Source organism: Clavelina lepadiformis, chromosome 3 (assembly GCF_947623445.1).
Source record: "Clavelina lepadiformis chromosome 3, kaClaLepa1.1, whole genome shotgun sequence".
NCBI lineage: Eukaryota > Metazoa > Chordata > Ascidiacea > Aplousobranchia > Clavelinidae > Clavelina > Clavelina lepadiformis.
In genome coordinates, this window is record NC_135242.1 from 20,166,043 (window position 1) to 20,185,165 (window position 19,123).

Consider the following 19,123-nt stretch of genomic DNA (forward strand, 5'->3'; position numbering starts at 1 on the left):
CCCAATTCACCTATCGGGATTTCTGACAAATGCGTAGTGAAGATATTTCTACTGTAGTCGTATTTCTTGATGAAACAACTAAACTCGTGTTTTACGTCAAAACAATAAGTTAAACTAATACTTCCTTTGCCGGTTATGTTGGAGTTCAAGTATTCAACAAAAGTATATTTCTAATTTGATTTAAGAAATGGGTCTTGGGTCAAACTTGCGTTAGTTACAATTTGTTTCTTACACAAAAAATACGTCTTGTAATCCCTAGTCACATTTACGTATGCCATAACATTTTCTTGAATATTTTATTTCAAAAAAGTATGAAAATGCATTATTCTTTGCTCATTAGTGTCGCTTTCTTCTTGTGATAACTTGTGTCCAACCTTCATCCGAATCGTTATTAACGTAATTTGATTCACCCGAACCCAATTTCAAATCGTGTCCGTTCTCTGAATGTTCTGCCCGTGACGTAGCACTGCAAATATTTAATCCGTCCAATATTTTTTGATCTTCGTCATTCTGATGTGACACCTGAAGTATTATGCAATGGATGAGAGTAATGCAACGTTAAGTTAACACTTGAAATAAATGATATCATTTCAATGGAACTTACTGAGTTCTTTGTATCAACCGACATGCAGTCTCCCAGGTTAACACATGGAAGTTTGTTGATATGTTCTTTCATTTCATTTATTTTGCCTTTAGACCAAAAGCTATAGAGATGGCAAATCTTAGAAGCAACGTTTTTTAAGCTGTCATCTTCAATTAGTGTATTGAACTCATTTGACATAATTTCTCCAATAAAGTCTTCCAGATCAATAGGGTCAATGTCAGCTTTAACAGGATAAAAAATTAACTTATTGTGAACTACACAATTATGTGTTTAATGCAAATTCTACTATTTAGAGAATTTCAAATTAGAGCATGTTACAGCAACAAAAAATGAGTGAGTTTTGATGTTTGATAGTTTGTTTACCAAGTTATGCTACTTATGTATGTGTGTATTTATCCATTGTTAAAGAAAAATGTATGGTGTACAGTAGCAATAAACCTTGGCTAACATTTATACACTTAACAACTGGTGTGTTTTTAACAGAGAAGTGACACAAATAGCAAGTTTAGGTCGTTACAGAGGTTAAAATTGTCAGTTATTTCAAGCTCATTTTGCAAAGCAATTTAGCAAGATTCATCTGATATATGTCAACCTACTGAGTAGTTACTTTTAGGTTGGTAAATATATCATACTGCCTAATATGATACAGTTTGAATAGAGTAAATGACATCATTTTAAATCAAATTACTTGGACATTTTATAACATATAACAATACAATTGACATCCGAACAAACTCAAAACACGGCGACCAAGTACTTTGTTAAAGCTAAAATGTTACCCACCATTTTCCTTAAAGAATGTTTCGATTACACCTACAAGCCACTGCGCTTTTTCATTGCTATAAGGCCCGGCGAAGGAATGGCTAATTGCAAGCTAAACAAATTTTAATTAACATTCCGAAAAGAAAAGCCAAATACATTGTAACAAGATCTACAAACATGTATATAACAATAAAGCTAAACAGTAGGAATTTTCAAAATCTTTATTTGCAATGTCCATTTTTCTAAAGCAGCCTAATAGAATAAAGTGTAAGTATATACAGAAAATTACAACCAAAAAATATGGTGAAAAATATATATTGCATAATACCTGTAAAGCAGTCCAACTTTTTAGAACAGCCTGTATGCCAGTATAAAAGTATGATGCTTCGCTATTGTTCATCCTAAAGTGGTGTAAGCCAAAGCATCTGCGACAAAGCAAAGCCACGAAATCCTTATGTATCCGTTCTAGATCGGCGACCGACTTGCAGAAGTGTTATCTGTTTCAACAAACATTTTTTAGCAACAAATATCTGTTTGTACTGGGATTGGTATGTAATTTAGCTGTAAATACTAAATAATCAATCAATCTCTAGCCAGATGATATTAGTCATTAGCCGGCAATGAAATGCAATAATTGTTTATTTGTCAAGTCATGTATATAGTGGTTAATTGCATTTTCCTCATCAGTCACAAATCAAAACAATATCTGAAGTAATAGTAAACAATGTTATTACAGTAAATATAAAAATGTAAATAACATATTTTTGTAATAAAATTAATATAAAAGAATGAAATGTTGTACCTGTATGATGTATGTAATTAGATTACAAATACAACACGTTTTTGCCCAACACTCCTTTGTATGCACGTTTTCAGCTAAGAAATTTCACAGTAACTAACACACTAATAATGAAACCCTCTAACAAACTACAAATTAAACAAAAATTATCGTAATGAAATGAAAATGTTGTAACGTATAAGTAGGTGGAATGCAAGTAAAATGAATATGAAAATGATATGAAAAAAATTAAATATGGTATTATAATGTTCAACCTCGGACTGAGAAGTCTTTGTGTGGCTTAAACTCAACAATGATTCTTCATCGCTCTAGGTCCGGTTTCCAAGCTAGTCTTTGTGCAAGCTCCAATGGACACAAATTATTTACTTGGTTGTTTCATTTTTTTGGTGTTGTGTTGTTTTGGTTTTATCAGCAGAACTGATCAGGAGCTACTTGATTTAAAGTTTTTAATCCTTCCACTGGAAAGTTTGTATGATGCGTCAGAGAATCTGGTTTATGCACTAATTTACAGATATAAAATTGTCGTGTTGCTTATTCTATAATGTAAGTATTATGTTGGCGTGGCGTACATTTTGGAGTTAAATTTGTTGGCATATATGCTTATCTGTGGTATTGCCATCTCTATCATCAGACTGAGGAAAGTCTTTATCTCAATGATGATTCCTCACTTTTTCACCACCAACCACTAGTGTATTTACGGAGAGGCTCACTGCACCATGCCCTCCTCACAAACCCAACCTTTTTTTCGGTCATAAACCTATTTACGTCTTTCTTCTTTTCCCCTACCCCATTTCTTTGTTTACGGCTACTTATCAGCTATAACCTATAGAAATACATATAATAGCAGCATGAATAAACCATTTCAAAATCATTTATACAATGTTTCAAAAGTTTACACTATAAATAAAGTCTGCAACTATTGTACGTATAATTCATGGCAATGCATTTTATTTCACACCAGTGCAAAGCATGTTTCGGGCGTAAAAAACAAATATTTGTGCTTTGCATATTTTAGATGAGGTGGAAAAACTGGCAAGTTTTAGACTAAGCTTTTAAAAACTCTCCCTCAAAGCAATCCTAAATGCGCCTTTAGTTACTACGCATGTCTTTTGTGCAAGTTCCAATGAATAAAGATTTTTTATTTGTTTTTTGTTATATTGCCCAAATTTGGGACTTTTCATCAGGACCCCTAAACAGGAGTATCAAGCGTCATTCATGCTCATGAAAGGTATTGGTATTACAATAGTAACGCAACTGAGAATCTAACCCGGTTTAGATATCCTATTTGAGCCTGGCACACTAACCACTCCGACAAATACGTAGGCTAGGCCTATAGCGAAAAATACGTAAAGAAATTTGTTAAGTTGTTTAAAGCCTAACCGCCCTACTGGAAAGTTTGTATGCACAAAGTTGGTTTCTGCACCAATTTTTCGGCGCATAATTTCTGTTCTATATTAGGGTCTCTTATACTTTTGCACTCCCATATCAAGATCACCAAGGTAAAGCCGGCCCGACTTTTTCCAGCAAAATTCTTTCGTTTGTGACGTGGCGTCTACAAAATTGCTTCAAACAAAGTTGGAAATGAAGAAAATGGAAAAATATTCATCAGTTGGCAACAAAACATCTTAAATCAAAAATATGCGGCATATCTTGCCAGTTCATCTTTTAATTCTATACAAATATTTCGCATAGCATCTTCAATATGCTCCTAAGTTAATCTCTAATTAAATACGAATCCGCTTTGACAAAACAAAACAAAAAACAATAGACTACTTCAGCAAACAAAAATGTTATGAGGTAGAAATAACGTCATGTCCCTAATCTTCAACCTGCCAAACAATATACACTTTACTCTAACCTTAAAATCCTCAAAATGGGATTGAAATGTAAACATCTCCTAGGGCTAGAAAAATTGTCAGAAAGAAGAAGGAAAGGGAATCCCTATTTCGTGGTTTCCAGCAAACGCCACAAAAAATAACGCAATTTAAACAACACCGTTCATTTACAGTGGTATAACTAAATCAATATTCAAAAAAAGACAATGAAGATAATTAGAAATAAAGAAAAAGAAAATCCCCGTTCTTTGGTAGCGGTCCGATGGAAATTGCGACACCAAATGGCGAGATAATATTTTCTAAACTTAGTACAAGTTTCGCAATCAGTAGATGGCGCTATGTTGGTTGTTTGCCAAAATAAATTTAATCGACGGCGAGGTAAAGTCTTCCCGATTCCAACGATATCAAGTTTGTTTCATACGGTCAAGTATGAGAGGAATTGTGCAATGAAACCCTGGGTCGGGAGGGCTGTGCACTTCCGTACTAGGTACGGACTAGGTTGACGCATAGACATCCTATGACATCTCATATCCAACAACATCTTATCTAACAACATTGTTATTCTATGCTTCAATGTCAGCTGCAATGAAAGAAAGTCATCTCGGGAAAGCTGATAGAGTGCAAAAAGCAAGAAAATGTCGTAAACGTTGTTTTTTTTAAGAATTTTAACTTTTTTAGGAAATTCCAAGGTTTTTAAATACGGAATTACGTTTCTTGAGCAATTTTATCTGGGTAACTAGCCTTTGACAGATCTTATTTCTAGTCAGTTGACTGAAGCGCAATACGCTAGCGGTTAGGCCACAACTAAAAATTGACGTTTAACCAAAAGTTGTTTTGAATACAATTTTACTAACGCCTTTTCTTGTCTGCAGGACTGGAACATTTATGAAGTGAACGGCTAATTTGGATACCTTTAAATAAACAAGTATATTACATACGGATTGCATACGCATACAGAGCTGCAATAGCAGTTTTAACCAGACTCTGGGTATATAAAGACTCTGGTTTTAACTGAACACATGATAAAATTTTCTCGTGACGTCACCAATTGAAGCCTGCTGCTTTTGAGTAGCACCCTGCTATTGGTGTCGTCATGTAATTGCTGATTAATGATTTAGTCGTAATCAGAAGAACGGGTGTTACTGTTGTACAGCAGCTTGCTATTTTCAAATAGCACTCTGTTATTGTTTACTGCTCAGTAATAGACAGGCTGCTGTAAGTAACGTAACACTAGGTTATTGTTAGTGACGTAATTAACAGTTTTTGTCCCCCATCCCTCAACACAATTCTAAATACGCCACTGTGTGTTTAAACTATGTTTCTTTGGAGTTAATCTGGATAAAGACATTTCTTGTATGAGACCTTTTGTAAAATTCTATCCGCCCCGTGTTCCGTGTACAATATTTATGCCAACAATATATATGTGGTCTGTGCTTTTTTGAATTGTTTTCAGTCACTTCCCTTTAAAGCGTCGCCTCCGCTAATTAATGACGCAAATGTCATTACTCATTGTTTTGTTTTCGAAGTGGACCTGAGTTCACTTGCATTGATATTACGGCTGGAGAAGCCAGAATTTAAAAATTGTATCGAATTTAAAAAAATAAACATCACTCCCACTCTCAAGATGGTCGTGACTCGAGAGGCAAATTCGTAATGACTCGAGTCACTTTTCTAAACATTTCACTTGACGAGTTCCTTTCTAGAAAATTAAAATAAATACGATAACAAACTCGAGTCGGTTCGTATTGCTTACGTTTCAGCATTAACGTAAAACGAATTTTTCATTTTAGTCCCAGCATATTAAAGTGGAACATAAAATGGAGTTCATTTGTCCACAAACTAGTATGGCATGGGAAACAAAGCAATTTTTAAAATTACCGGTATCTAAAAAATATTTCCTTCACAGAACCGGTAACTTTGCTCTCTGTATAGTTTAGCTTCAGATAGTCTATAACTTGGTTTAACAAAAGTCTTATTAGCCAATTGACTCGACCTGAATTGAGTTACTTTTTCAAAAATACTTGACTTTATTGGGGTCTTAAAAGAGAAATGACTTGATTTGCAACTGGTGTTTGATGATTTGTTTCCCACTCTGCTGTGTATATTTTAGGAATTATTAGATAGAAAAAATTATAGGACTTAGATAGAAACTTATTGAAAGTGGTACACATGCATTGGCTTATGTTACCATGTCCATATCACTTGGCATTGCTGAGGGTGAGAATAATGCCAACAAAGAAGAATATGTAGTTGAAGACATTATTGGTGGTCCCACATATGTTTTCGCATGAAAGAAATTAAGCATACAGGCCTACAAACAAAATTTACAAAACTGCAACAACAATAATGATTGCCACTGATTAAGGAATGTAACAGAGTGGTACAACAGGCAAGAATGCAAAGAGAAATATAATGCAGCCTAATCACAGAAAACGTTTAAGGTCAGGCAAAGATTTTATCCTTGCAGAGGTATTGCACCTACTCATCGACATTGACCCAATCCTTGATTGAAATTACTGTAGTTTTTTACGTGAAGCCACCTTAATTTGAAGACACAACGTATCAAAATAATTAGGCTTCGTACAAAAGGAACTAAAGACTGGGTAAATTAGAGCATTGCTTACAGTGCCACCTTTGTTTTGTAATGAGTTACGTAACAGTAATCAAGTGTCTTGTTTGCGGTATGCGCGTTTTCGTACACGCGGATTCTATAGTATAAAAGAACCTGAGTTTCTAGACACTCTTGCATCGCCGAATAAACTGTTAATTGAACTGAACTGTTTGATTTGAGTCGCATTGATGTATCGCACCAGTTTAGTATTGTAGCCGCCTGTGAAGTTGGGATGAGCACGCTTCTTCATGTGACAGATTTATCGGAGTTGTTAAAGATACAACTGCGCCCTCATACGTACCTAACCTCTGATACGTTACATGAGTAGAAAGTTGTGTTTGCACAAAGTTTTAAAATAGTTTTTTTGGTTTTAGGTTATATTATTGTTATTTCAAAAGAATTAATTAAACCGTCCTTGAATGTAAGCCGTATAAAATAGACCGAACAAATAACCAAAAGCGGCGGCTTATATTAAAAGAAATACTGTGGCTTACTTATACATTTTTGTTTGTGTTTCTGTGTATCAGCATTTTTTAACATACGACTTCCTGTCACTTGCTGCATCACTTTTTACGACGTTTTTTCTGCCATTAGGCCTATACATTTACAGTCTCACAGCCTCGCACAGCTGCTTGTGCGTGCATTCTTGGAAACACGATTGAGTAAATGGTGTTTAGTTCCGATTTTTTTCGATGTGCTATGTCATGTAGGCTAGGCAATGAAGAATCCATGCAATCAGAAGCAATCAACGTAAAATATACGAATCTACTGATGACAGAACAAATTAGCGATCAGTGTCAGTCAATCATTTCAGTCAATGCAAGCAACAGTCGAGGTCACAATCAGTTGTCAAATATACAAACATAATCGGTTTGCCAAGACGTTGTTCTTTTGATGCCGAAAGTTTAAAATGGCCTAAAGCGCAATAATATTTAAAACTAGGTTAGAAATAAGACAACCAGTGGTGGTGCCAAGGGGAGGGGGTTGTAACCCAGCACATATATTGCTAACTACAGGCTATTTTTATCGAAATGCATATAAATTCTTAAATAGCCTAGCAAATATTACGCTCGTTCTCAAGAGAAAAATTACAGTGCTATTGTAGCACTAATACTTAAGTACATTAGGATGCATTATAATGCTTCTAATTCAAAATAATTATTCTAATTCAACGCTGCTTTGCCTGTAGTAAGATTTTAACAGACCAGCATGAGCCTCTCCTTTTTATCACACAGCCGTCAGACTCCTTTATGTTTTGATGCGAAATTACGAGTTTGGCTATAGTTGATATTACCATAATGACTGGGAAATTTTCAATTAATGAGTTTGTTTAGATTTTAGAACCAAACAACGTTGGTTATGACATTATCACTTAACCTATCCATGACGACCTGTGAATGATTGCATGAGAGTCGACGTTTTATTGTGTAGCGCAGTTAACTGAGTGGGTGAAATGAAAATGGACTTAATAATGTCAAATATAACGGACAAATATAAAAAATACCAGACATTAATGTTCTTGTAATGAATAGACTCAGGAACAGTGGAGTTTATGTCCATTTATGCCGTTATTATAAGTACGTGTTTCTCTCAATTCATGGGGCTCACAGCTGCAGCCCAGTTAGCTACCCCCTTAATCCGCCACCTTCTTCTGCGATGCGTTTCACAGTCGGCGTTCTTAAATGCATAAAATACAGCTGAATGATACTCCAATTGTTCACTGTGAGAGTTAAGTAAGGTAACTTGGAAGCGAAGTGAAACAAGAACCTGCTTACATACCGACAAACCTACTGAACAGTAGAAACAGTCAAAAACGAGGATGTGGGCTTTTTCTATGAAGGTACAGTGAGGCTCAAAATTTAAACGGTTTAATTTGGTTGATAGAAGCAAGTACGATTACTTGGTTATAACTGCAGTCAACTATATATAGTCATATACGGTAGTTCTCATTTGGTTGTAGTCAATATTAGCCTATTACTGTATATAGGTCTACGCTCAACCGTGTTTCCTGTTGTTTTTACTCTTTCCACTATGAGGTACTTACAGTTGCAGAATATGGCAGACTACAACTACAGTTCTTGGAAATAACTTTTCAAATGCGAATCGCATTGGCGTTACTGCTTTTTTTCGTAGTGCGACCGCAAAATTAGCTGATAAATTAAATTAAATACCTTGTTTTGTCTTGTTTGAAATTTATCCGCCTCCAGCTTGAACAAACATCAAGCCTGCAAGTAGAAGACGTTACCGAGGTCTACAGTTCGTGTTGAGACGGTTTCGCTGGCCGGATTGCTTGCAAAAATGTTTTGCATAGAACTTTAATTATTGGTTATGAAACGTTTTCGGTTTTCATAGTTGGGCTGCAGTTACTTTTGTGTCGGACAGATTTTTAAGAAGTTTTCAGCTGAAAACATGTAACTACGTGACACTACGTTTATAACGTTTTATGGTGATATGTTTTCGTATCACAAAGCAATGATACGAACTGAAAATGCTCGCTTGATCCGATATGAGTGCAAATTAGGTCTTAGTTTCTTATTATAATAAGTCTCTTTGTTCTTGTTATCGTTTCCGCCGGCCTAACGGTAATTATATGTTATCAATCTTCAACTGACACCCCAGAGTCCAGGAAACATATTTTCCGATCGAATAACGTATGGTGATGTACGGCTAGTCTTTGTTCTTTTTTGTGAGAATGTTTCAATCTCTTCACTCTCTTATCAAAATAGGAATGCTGAACAAAATGGACTAGGTTTGTTCAGAAACAAATCTTTTCTCTTAACTGCAATACTAAGCTAAAGGCAGGTGCTTTCCCGTGTGAAGCGGGCTTCCGTAGTGCCACTAGCCTAGCTAGCTTTTCTTTTTGCAGTAAATGTTTCGTGCTTTGTGACTCAGCACGGAGAGAACGACAAATTTTTGCCCTCTTGCTGCTCATGGTGGAACGTAATGGTACTCATGATATTTCGGACCGAGGTTAGATGCTAATAATAATTAGAGATCAACTCAGATGGTGAATACTTACGGCAATAAAGCTCAGAAAAACACAAGGTTTAAGGTTTAACTGTTAAGCCGTGGATTGTAATAGGGGCGGCTGCCAAATATATTTGAAAAACATCTCGTTGACATCTTATGTTTTCTATTCGGTCAGGTTTTGTGACTAGAACATCTATAGAAACAACGGTTTCTATTTGGACATTGTTTCAAGTAAAGTGCAAGAGAAAACAGTATTCTGAACACGGAATGTCTACAGTACATACAAACGTGGTATAGCATAGATATGTCGTAATAGAACAAATGGCTATTTAGCCGATGGCGCTTAACTCTTCGTTTGTTGACATCAAATATTGCAGCTCTAGAGCCACTTTTGGATTACCGCACGTGCTGGCATTGTGACAAATACAGCAATGTTTTGTCACAAACCGTCCTCGCATTGTCACCTTGTACTTTTTTGCCTTTATGTGATATCATGCATTGGAGGGAGGTTTTCAAAGCAAGACAATTATTGCAATTTTTCAAAGTAAGCGTTTACCGTTTCAAACGATAAACTTGGTAAATGCTATACTCTTAGCTACATTTTATAGCACAAAAACAAATTTTGTTGGAAGCATGAACGCTGATAAAAAAGATGTATGTGAAATTGAAATACGTCCTCTAGCGGGACCTAAAAAGGATGTCAGCGAGCCTGTTTCAACTTCAAAAAGGTAAGGAAGAGCATTTGTCGACATATTGCGTTGTTTCTATAGTTTTATTGGTTTTCTTTATTTGTTAACGACTTGTTGTTTTTACGGCATTAGGCAGACGTGGGATAATAAACGTGAGTTTGTTCTGGCGATGATTGGTTATTCGGTCGGATACGGAAACGTGTGGAGATTTCCTTATTTATGTTACAAGAACGGCGGAGGTATGTGGCGGGTGTGTTGAGCAAATATTGTTTCGTTAAGTGAACTAAGTTGAGTTTTTAGATTATTTTTTACATATTTATTTTTCCATAATCCCGTTTATAATTCTAGCTTTGATAGCGAAGTTAACCTGAGGTTTGGAGAATTATCTGTCACTTTGTTTCCAGGAGCATTTTTACTTCCCTATATCCTGTTTGTAATTATTGGTGGAATACCGATGTTCTTCCTGGAAGTTTCCCTCGGTCAATTTACCCAGATGAGTGCGGTGGAAATTTGGCGCTTGGTTCCTTCCATGAAGGTTAGCATATGGGGGACCTCTAGTTGTTATTGTTGTTTTTGTTTGAATTTTTATTTTATTTACTTTTTACACGCTTATAAAACTTGTAGGTGTTTACGGATCGGCTTTTTTTCGTGCAAAAATAAGTTTAATAATAATATTTCTGTATGGAAACCATGTCCAGCCTTTGGTATCATGATCGACAGTTAGAAAATGACTGATGACATGAACTGTACAGCTAGGCCCAGGCTATAACTATGCACGTGATGCATGGTCTACGTCTACGGCGCAGCGTTTGGCGTAGATGTGCATTTTGTCATAATATTTTTTATTGCAGTATTTGTTTACCTTAATATTTTCATAGGTGTTTCCTTTAATGTTTTGGTTCTGTTGTTACAATCAGTCGCTCAGTTTTTACAGATATTAATCTTATGTCGTTGAATCATGTTGTAGTCTACAGCATAAGTTTTTAAATTTTGAGGTATTGCTTTTACGTCGCTTCGCAGGTTGTTATGTTGCGTTTTAAGTTTGGTAAAATATGGATTGTATCGATTCAATTCCTGAACAAGATTTCTCACGACCGTAACGCAGTTCAAGAAGATGGGCCTACGCTTGTTTTTGTCACCCACGTTTATTTGCACTGTCCAAACGCTTTTGTTGTGGTTGTCACCTCATTGTCACCATCTCAAATTGTAACTTAGATGCAACCAGAAAAAATTTTGCTTTGCAGCGGAAATGGTTTTCACGACAGCGCCAAAGCTTATATGCGTTTACTTCTGTTTACATTTTCCCCGTGGAAACGTTTTCAGCGTTTGTTAGCAATACATGCACCAGGTACCTGTATCAACACATCTACATATGCATGTCAAGCAGACGTGAAAACGATTCACCGGAAAACGGAAGCCTTATGCAATCACACGGATATTTTGTTTGCATATCCGTTTTGTGTTAAAGAGGGTCTGTGGCAAAATTTTCACCTCATGATTTTTTACAAAAAACCTAAATGCGAAGATACCTTACCTTAAGCATGACAAAGCATCTAATTGTTTTGTCCATTCGCCAACAAAACAAATTGAAACATTTTAACGCACACTTATCCTACAACTACACTTTGATTTCAGAATGCTCAAGTTCGTGTTTGAAGAAAATTAATTTTTGCCGATTTTCATGCGAAAAGGCTACGTCTTACACATATAGATGCAACCTAAACTAAAATTTTCCGAAAACTTTTCCTTCGCTATATGGACGAGCTCTGAAATATCAAGACTGAAGTGGCGCTGGAATTTAGCTAGCGACCCGTTTCAATGGAAATTTTCTGATTTACCTTCATTCTTCTGTACTGTACCATTCCAGGAAAATGTTTGGTTCCAAGTTATTTGTGTTATTTTGTGCATGAAAGGTTTTATTACAGATTTTAGGCATCCACAGTCACAAGGTGATTAGTTGCAAATGTTTGCGAAGATGTATATATACGCAGCTTTTGAAAGCGATTTACGAAATTCTATTTTTAGGAGGATAAAAATACAACAATCATTATTTGTTTTTTTAAAAATAATTTGAATAAACAAATCAAACATACAGTTTTTTGTTGCAGGGTATTGGATACGGATGCACATTTGTCAACCTCATCTTTTGTTTTTATTATGTTTTGGTCATGGCCTGGTCGATGCTTTACTTGATTCATTCGTGTTTGCCAGGACCTCTTCCTTGGACTACGTGCGGTGAGTTTACGCAAGCTGGCAGCAAAGTGTATCGATCGTTAAGTCGAACGCAGACCGATTTGCATAACGAATACCACTGCCGGCTATTGCCCTAAACCTTTACAAGTTTAGAAATAAAAATTTGCTGAAACTTTGAAATAACGTTCGCACTAGACAATTGGTGGAATTCTGGCATCTGCGTTGCTAATTCTAATACCTCGGCGACAAATGACTCCGCACCCAATATTACATCATTTAACTCCACAAGTCCCGAGACGGAATTTTGGAGGTAAATTAATTAGCCTATATGTTTTTTCTCGTTTTGATGTCTTTATTTCTTGAAGTCTTATAAGCCAAAGATTTTGGGCTTGAGGGGTCAAAATTCTCGTTTTGAACACATGGGTAAAATTTTGAGCACATAAGTTAATTTGCATACCTACTCGTTCAAACTCGCGAATTTCGACAAATTTGGTCGATCATCCAAGAACTGTTAGCACAAGCTTCTGGAATTCTTCTAAACTGTTTTTCGGAAACCTCTGGGCTATTCTATTTTGTTCCAAATACTTACCCCAGTAGGCCTAAGTAGTACCGGGAATTGATAACTTAATTAAACGGTTTTGTTCGATTTGATTTGCTCCATGATTTAGATTGGTCAATAGCTTTATTACGGGGGACTTAAACGCAAACTGTATGTGAGCCTATATCACGTTACTCTATATAGCTGTGAATATAATTGTGTCAAAAGGAAAGACAATGTTGCAAATTTATTCAAGAAATTACGTGATACGTCAGTCATCAGGAATCGATGAGATTGGAAGCTTGGAAAACTGGCCCATCATCCTCTGCTTCCTTGGCTCCTGGATCTTGATCTACCTCTGCGTCTTTAAAGGTGTGAAATCGGGAGGAAAGGTAAAGTATCAATTGTATTGTTATCCAGAAATGTTAATAAAGTTGTAATACATTATACATGCAGCAAATGACTGCAGCGAAGCTATCTTAACCAGACAAGCATTAGGTTATTCTTTAACACAACGCGCCAAATTGTTGGTTTGCTGATGATTTGTTTGCGTTATTTAGGTTGTCTATTTTACGGCCACTTTTCCTTACTTGATGTTGATCGTAGTCTTGATTCGTGGTTTGACACTGGAGGGCGCAATGACCGGTATTAAATATTTACTGAAACCAGACTTTTCTAAACTTCTCCAGCCGCAGGTATAATAATATACATAAAGGTTGGTTTTTTTTGAAAACATGATTTTATTTAGTGCATTTTACTGTATTTTTGCACTTTTGCGTTGAACAACATTTTTGATCAAAATTTGATGAGATCAATGCTAAACTTTATATGTCCAAATGAAATAATCTAAAATTATTCCTGAGTTCTTACACTACACGTTCACAAAAGCATAAAATTTTATGCTTACAATTCATATACATTGCGCGCAATTTGGGAAGTAATGCATCGAGTAAAGCAGTAAGGCTACGTTTTAATTTCCGCTGTTTTAGGTATGGGTCGATGCCGGCAGTCAAATATTTTTCTCTTATGGAATCTGCTTCACCGTCATGATAACATTTGGGAGTTACAACCGGTTTCACAACAACTGCTACAGGTTGTAGAAGCATTTCGTGCTGTAATGACGCTTAAGGTAGCAACGACGTCTATCCTAATGATTAACATATTTTATTACCGCCGTATTATATAGGCAGTCCGTGATCCTGGCATCGTCGTGCAGTCTCACGTCATTACTCGCTTCATTTGTTGTATTCAGTATCCTTGGACACATGTCAGTAACACAGTCAAAGAATATCGCGGAAGTTGCAACTCAAGGTATGATAGGTCTACAGTCACAACAAACTTGTGATGTTTCCTGCCTCACGCAATGAACGCGAGTCGTGAAATTCAATTTTACAGGACCAGGTCTGGCCTTCCTTGTTTATCCAACCGGTTTGTCGCTTTTGCCTGCTCCGAGATTTTGGTCCATTCTGTTTTTTGCAACTCTCCTTGTGGTTGGCATAGACACTCAGGTGGGCCTTTAAGTTTCAAAAAGATGGGCTGCATATATACTACACGGTAGGATAAGCTACCAGTGGCGGCCTAATGCAAGAGCATGTGCCTTGAGAGCTATTTCCATAATCTCCATTTGGAAAATTAATGTGAATGCTGGGACACGCACCGTATGCTGCTTCTTGTGATGAACCATACGCTAAGTTCAGAAGACTTTGATAAAAATAATCGGCCGTCTAACAAAGCAAGTAGGCATATTTCTACAACAGTTGCGTTTGTAGTTTGCAAGCGTTGAAGGCGCAGTGTCAACCATTGTCGACAGCTGGCCGTGGTTAGAAAGAGGAAAATTTGGCCGTGAAAAAGTAACCGCCGTTTTGTGCGTCATCTTTTTTCTGCTTGGATTGCCGCTTCTTACAAATGTAAGTTCGTATTTACTTCATTAATCACGTTTATGCACCTTGTCAGGTTCTTATTGAATTTTAAGTCAAGTGGAAAAGTTTGATTTAAGATACTGCAAATTTCAGAGCTGCTTTAATCGAGTAAAGTACTTGACTCGAATGACTCGACTCGCTTGAGTGACTGCTTGACCATTTTTGTGTTTTTCTCGAAAGTAATCGAGTACTAAATTCCCAGTGCTCGGGTGTACTTGACTATTTTTAAAATACTTGACTTGGTGTTTGTTCATAAATTTTTATACTTGATTTGTTATTGCATATTAATCTTTCTTAAATGGAATGACCATTCGTCTATCCGAAATTTTTTTACATTTTTAAATTTACATTTTACATTTTTTTACATTACTGATTACCATTTTAATCAATATTACTATGTATAAGAATGTAAGTGTTACGGGGAAGTAACGCGATGGTCTCGATTGATGTCAGTACCAATATTGAGTACTTGGCACTTGCCACCTATAGCCTGGTACTCAAACGATATTTAAACGAAGTACTTGTACTCGAGTAGTAAAATTAGTGCTTGTATATATATAACTCTGGTGGATTTATGACAGTTAACTTTCTCTTTCCCAGGGAGGCTTGTATATCTTTGAATTGTACAACATGTACGCTGCCAGCGGCATTTCTTTGCTTTCCCTCGCGTTTTTCGAAGCAGTGACAATTGGTTGGATTTATGGTGTGAATCGTTACTTTGACAACATCAAAGAAATGATTGGCTACTACCCGTCTGCGTATATCAAAATATGCTTGCGATATTTGATACCAATACTATCACTGGTAAGTGATAATTAAGGCCCCGTATATGCTTGTAAAAAGGCCTAATTTATTTGTTTATTTTATTATAAAGTGAAATTACTAAAAATGAAATTACTCGAAAAATCCCGCATAGGGCTCCCTGAAATTTTACATGTCAATTTAGTATGCATTATTCATGAAATCCTGATAAAATCACAGATCTCAAGCTCTTTTAGTAGAATGTTAATCTCAAGTCTGCAATTTTGGGTCTAAAAAGTCAAAACTCATCAATTTTCAATTACATTTAAGCCTAACCCAGCAATGCGCTGTAAAAGTTTTTAACAAGTTGTTTACTGGGGGCAATCCCCTTACTCAAAAACAACATCGGCCATGCTGATCTCTGATTGGTTGAACATACTTTTTTAAACTATTACGTAGAACGTCCAACATTTTCGTGGAAATTGCAAGATTATGTAAAAGAATGTTTTTGACTTACATCTTATAATAAAAGTCACGAAAACTTCGTGCGAGTACAGACAAATGGCATCTTAACCACGCATCAAGCAATTTAGCCTACACTGTTACCCGGGCAAGTTTTTTTGTATGAAGTTAATATTTTTGGTAAAAAATGATGGTGAGAAAACCGTAAACGCAAAGTTTCATGGTAGTAGGGCCAATGTATCAAAGTTATAAAGTCATTTTTCACCGTTAGGTAATAAAGTCAATTTTTATGTTAAACACATTTAGTCAAAATACTGGAGGGAAAATTGGTTTTGCTTATCTTTGCTGAGTACTGATTGTTACCTATTGGCAGCATTAAACGATAGCAATTATTGCAATAATAAAATATAATCTGACGAAATAATGTGCGAGTGTTTTGCACTTGATAGTTGCCACAAGGAGGCAATTAGCACTTAGTCCTACCTTGCTTAGAGGCAAGCTTTGTTACTTTAAAATGCATAAAAATAGAGCACAGACTTACTTTTGGTTGATTTAGTGTTAAACATTAACTTATTTAGACAATTTTTTGTTGCGTCAATAAAAACCTTTTTTTTGGAAATTTAAAGTCAATTTTCGGAGATTTTAGATCAATAAAATCTCAATTGCTCCAATTGTTACAAATACAGTAAAAGCTGTCGTATCACCTATCTGCAGTGGTACAATATGCTGCAGTTAACACCACTGGGCCCATTGGATGCTCACTTGCTGTTTTCTTTGCTTTATGTTCCACTTTACGTTACAGTGCATCTTAATTTTCTTCTGTGTGATGTACAAGCCGCTTGTACTGAATGGTTATGAGTATCCTACGTGGGCGAACGCTATTGGTTGGCTTATGTCACTAGCATCAATCTTATGTGTGCCAGGATTTTTCCTTCTTAATTTATGCAAAGGAAATGGCACCATATATGAGGTATTAATTTTTCCACGCTATTTTTACAGTTTTGTTAGCTATAAAGGCTAATTACAAAACGCATCTATATTTCAAGTATGATAATTATTGTATAAGTTTATAGCTAGCTAACAATAACGCAGAAACATATAATTAAACAAAATGTGTAGAATATGTAGTACAAGTTTTAACTCAAAATGACCCATATACAGTAATTTACGAATTTTGTTTCTATAGAGATTAGCCTCTGCTCTGCATGCCAGAAGCCTACCTGTCACTCGAATAAGAAATGTAACTTCCAGAGATCAACAGTCAACAAATTAGCACTTAAAAATTGCTTATGAGTAGAGCAATTATTTTTTGACCTAAATAACGAAAACGAAAAATTTTTACAAATTTTGACCTAAAACGCTTTTTTTGACATGTACTTGTTTTAAAAGCATTCTTATTTATACGACAGTTACTGGTTTACCGGTACACTACTAGACTAGGCCTAGCGCAAGCAACAGCGAAAACTCAGCTAGAGCTTAGCAATGACATTCATCAGTACAAATACACCAACGGTAAGCTGGCCTGACTTGTTTAACGCAAAATGTTCTTGTTATACACTTTAGTTAAACATGGTACACTATTAATACTTACCAAACACACTGATTCAAGCCCTTTGTTATATAGTGACGTAATGACAGCCGGTACTGCTCGTCATAAAAAATTAAGAGACGAAGTTGTGTATTTTTCCCGCTTAATTTTGGCAATAACTCCTTAACCACAGCATTTTTGACAAATTGGGACAATAGTATAAGTTTTGACTTATTTTGACAAGTCAAAAAATAATTGCCTTTCCTATGAGAAAAGTAAAGCTTTATGCCTACTAATTTATTTTTATCGATTTATTACGCAATAATGTAACATTTTTTGTATAAATTCGTTTTAGAATTTTTGTCGTCGGTTTATGCTTAAACCTAATAACGCCACGTTAAAAATAATGACTTATAGAATGTGTAGATGCCTATAATCGCATGATTAAGATTGTTGACCACAGTAGATTATGTTCTGCAATTCTGATAGTAATGACACGTTAATTTACTAAATCTAAATTATAATTTACATTTCTAAACCTATTTCTATACATTGCTGACCACTTGAAGTTGGCAACGTAGTATGCTAATCATAGTTTGTTATGTGTATAGCATATCCTTTTACTCAGCACTACCACAACACAGATGAAAGCTAACTACAAACCACGAAAGTAAATACATTTCGTAGCCTATATATATTTCATACTACACGTAGTATAGCTTAGTTTGTTGTACCGCATACTGGCGATATGGGAAATTTTTATTCCAGAAGCTGCTGCTGTTTTCTGTATGATCAGCGATATCAAGCCTTTTTGCTACATCTTATTCTGGTATTTCAGACCTCCGTTTCTTTACTTTGACAGTGGAGTACAATAACTTTCTGCACACGCAAGACTTTTGTGAATATTGTAAACATTTATATGCACTTGAGTCAGCAATAATATTAATTTATTTTGCAATGTCATTTGCTTTTTTACATGCGGCAGTATATGCTACCTCATACTTATATACTTACCTGCACATACGTACATGGACTTAATCTAGCAATTCTGAAATAACTTTTGCTGTTTCTTAGTATACACGTGATGAAGCAAGCCTATGCTTGAGAAAGCTCGTGTAGAAGAATTAAAAATAAAGTTAACCCTGTAGTGTGCTGCCATCTTATATTCTGTTTTTATATTTTACATATATCCGTACCACAGATACCATACACTTGAGTAAATTTACACAAGTTAACAAGTTTTCACCGAAATTAAACTGTGGTTAAGTGAAAACTTAAGCTGTTACCATTGCTGATTTCCTTGTAATGGGCGTTAGACAAAAACCTTGGTGTCGTTAATTGGCGCGGACCCGACCACTCTTGTAAAAAGCACTAATTTCCTTGTTTTTTTTTTACATTCAATGTAGGGGCCTTCCAGTGCTTTTTAAAAGGGAAGGGGTCAGGCCCTCCCAGTAAAATCGTGGGAAACTAAT

At 35.8% G+C, this 19,123-nt stretch overlaps 2 protein-coding genes across 5 annotated transcripts; one reads left to right on the plus strand and one right to left on the minus strand.

Moving 5' to 3' along the window:
• Positions 1-277: 277 nt before the first annotated feature.
• LOC143449272 (pre-rRNA-processing protein TSR2 homolog) lies at positions 278-2,314 on the minus strand. Its single transcript, XM_076949390.1, has 5 exons — positions 2,169-2,314; positions 1,695-1,863; positions 1,388-1,478; positions 605-825; positions 278-522 (listed from the first exon to the last, which is right to left on the minus strand). The coding sequence occupies exons 2-5, from the start codon at positions 1,764-1,766 to the stop codon at positions 337-339; spliced, it is 570 nt and encodes a 189-aa protein (XP_076805505.1). The 5' UTR covers positions 1,767-1,863; positions 2,169-2,314; the 3' UTR covers positions 278-336.
• A 4,924-nt stretch (positions 2,315-7,238) lies between these two features.
• On the plus strand, positions 7,239-18,803 carry LOC143450116 (sodium- and chloride-dependent GABA transporter 2-like). Of its 4 annotated transcripts, XM_076950532.1 has the most exons (19): positions 8,460-9,581; positions 9,757-9,872; positions 9,959-10,125; positions 10,190-10,309; positions 10,403-10,509; positions 10,675-10,805; positions 12,379-12,505; positions 12,659-12,773; positions 13,258-13,393; positions 13,562-13,696; positions 13,991-14,094; positions 14,188-14,312; positions 14,397-14,509; positions 14,771-14,908; positions 15,521-15,724; positions 16,926-17,093; positions 17,310-17,363; positions 17,533-17,635; positions 18,420-18,803. In XM_076950532.1, exons 3-19 carry the CDS (start codon positions 10,013-10,015, stop codon positions 18,524-18,526), a joined length of 2,100 nt encoding a protein of 699 aa, XP_076806647.1. In that variant the 5' UTR covers positions 8,460-9,581; positions 9,757-9,872; positions 9,959-10,012; the 3' UTR covers positions 18,527-18,803. The 4 variants fall into 4 exon arrangements, with proteins under 4 accessions (XP_076806646.1, XP_076806647.1, XP_076806649.1 ...); XM_076950531.1 differs by adding an exon at positions 7,239-8,451 and having other exon boundaries at positions 8,599-10,125; XM_076950534.1 differs by adding an exon at positions 18,263-18,321 and having other exon boundaries at positions 8,460-10,125.
• The last annotated feature ends 320 nt before the right edge of the window (positions 18,804-19,123 follow it).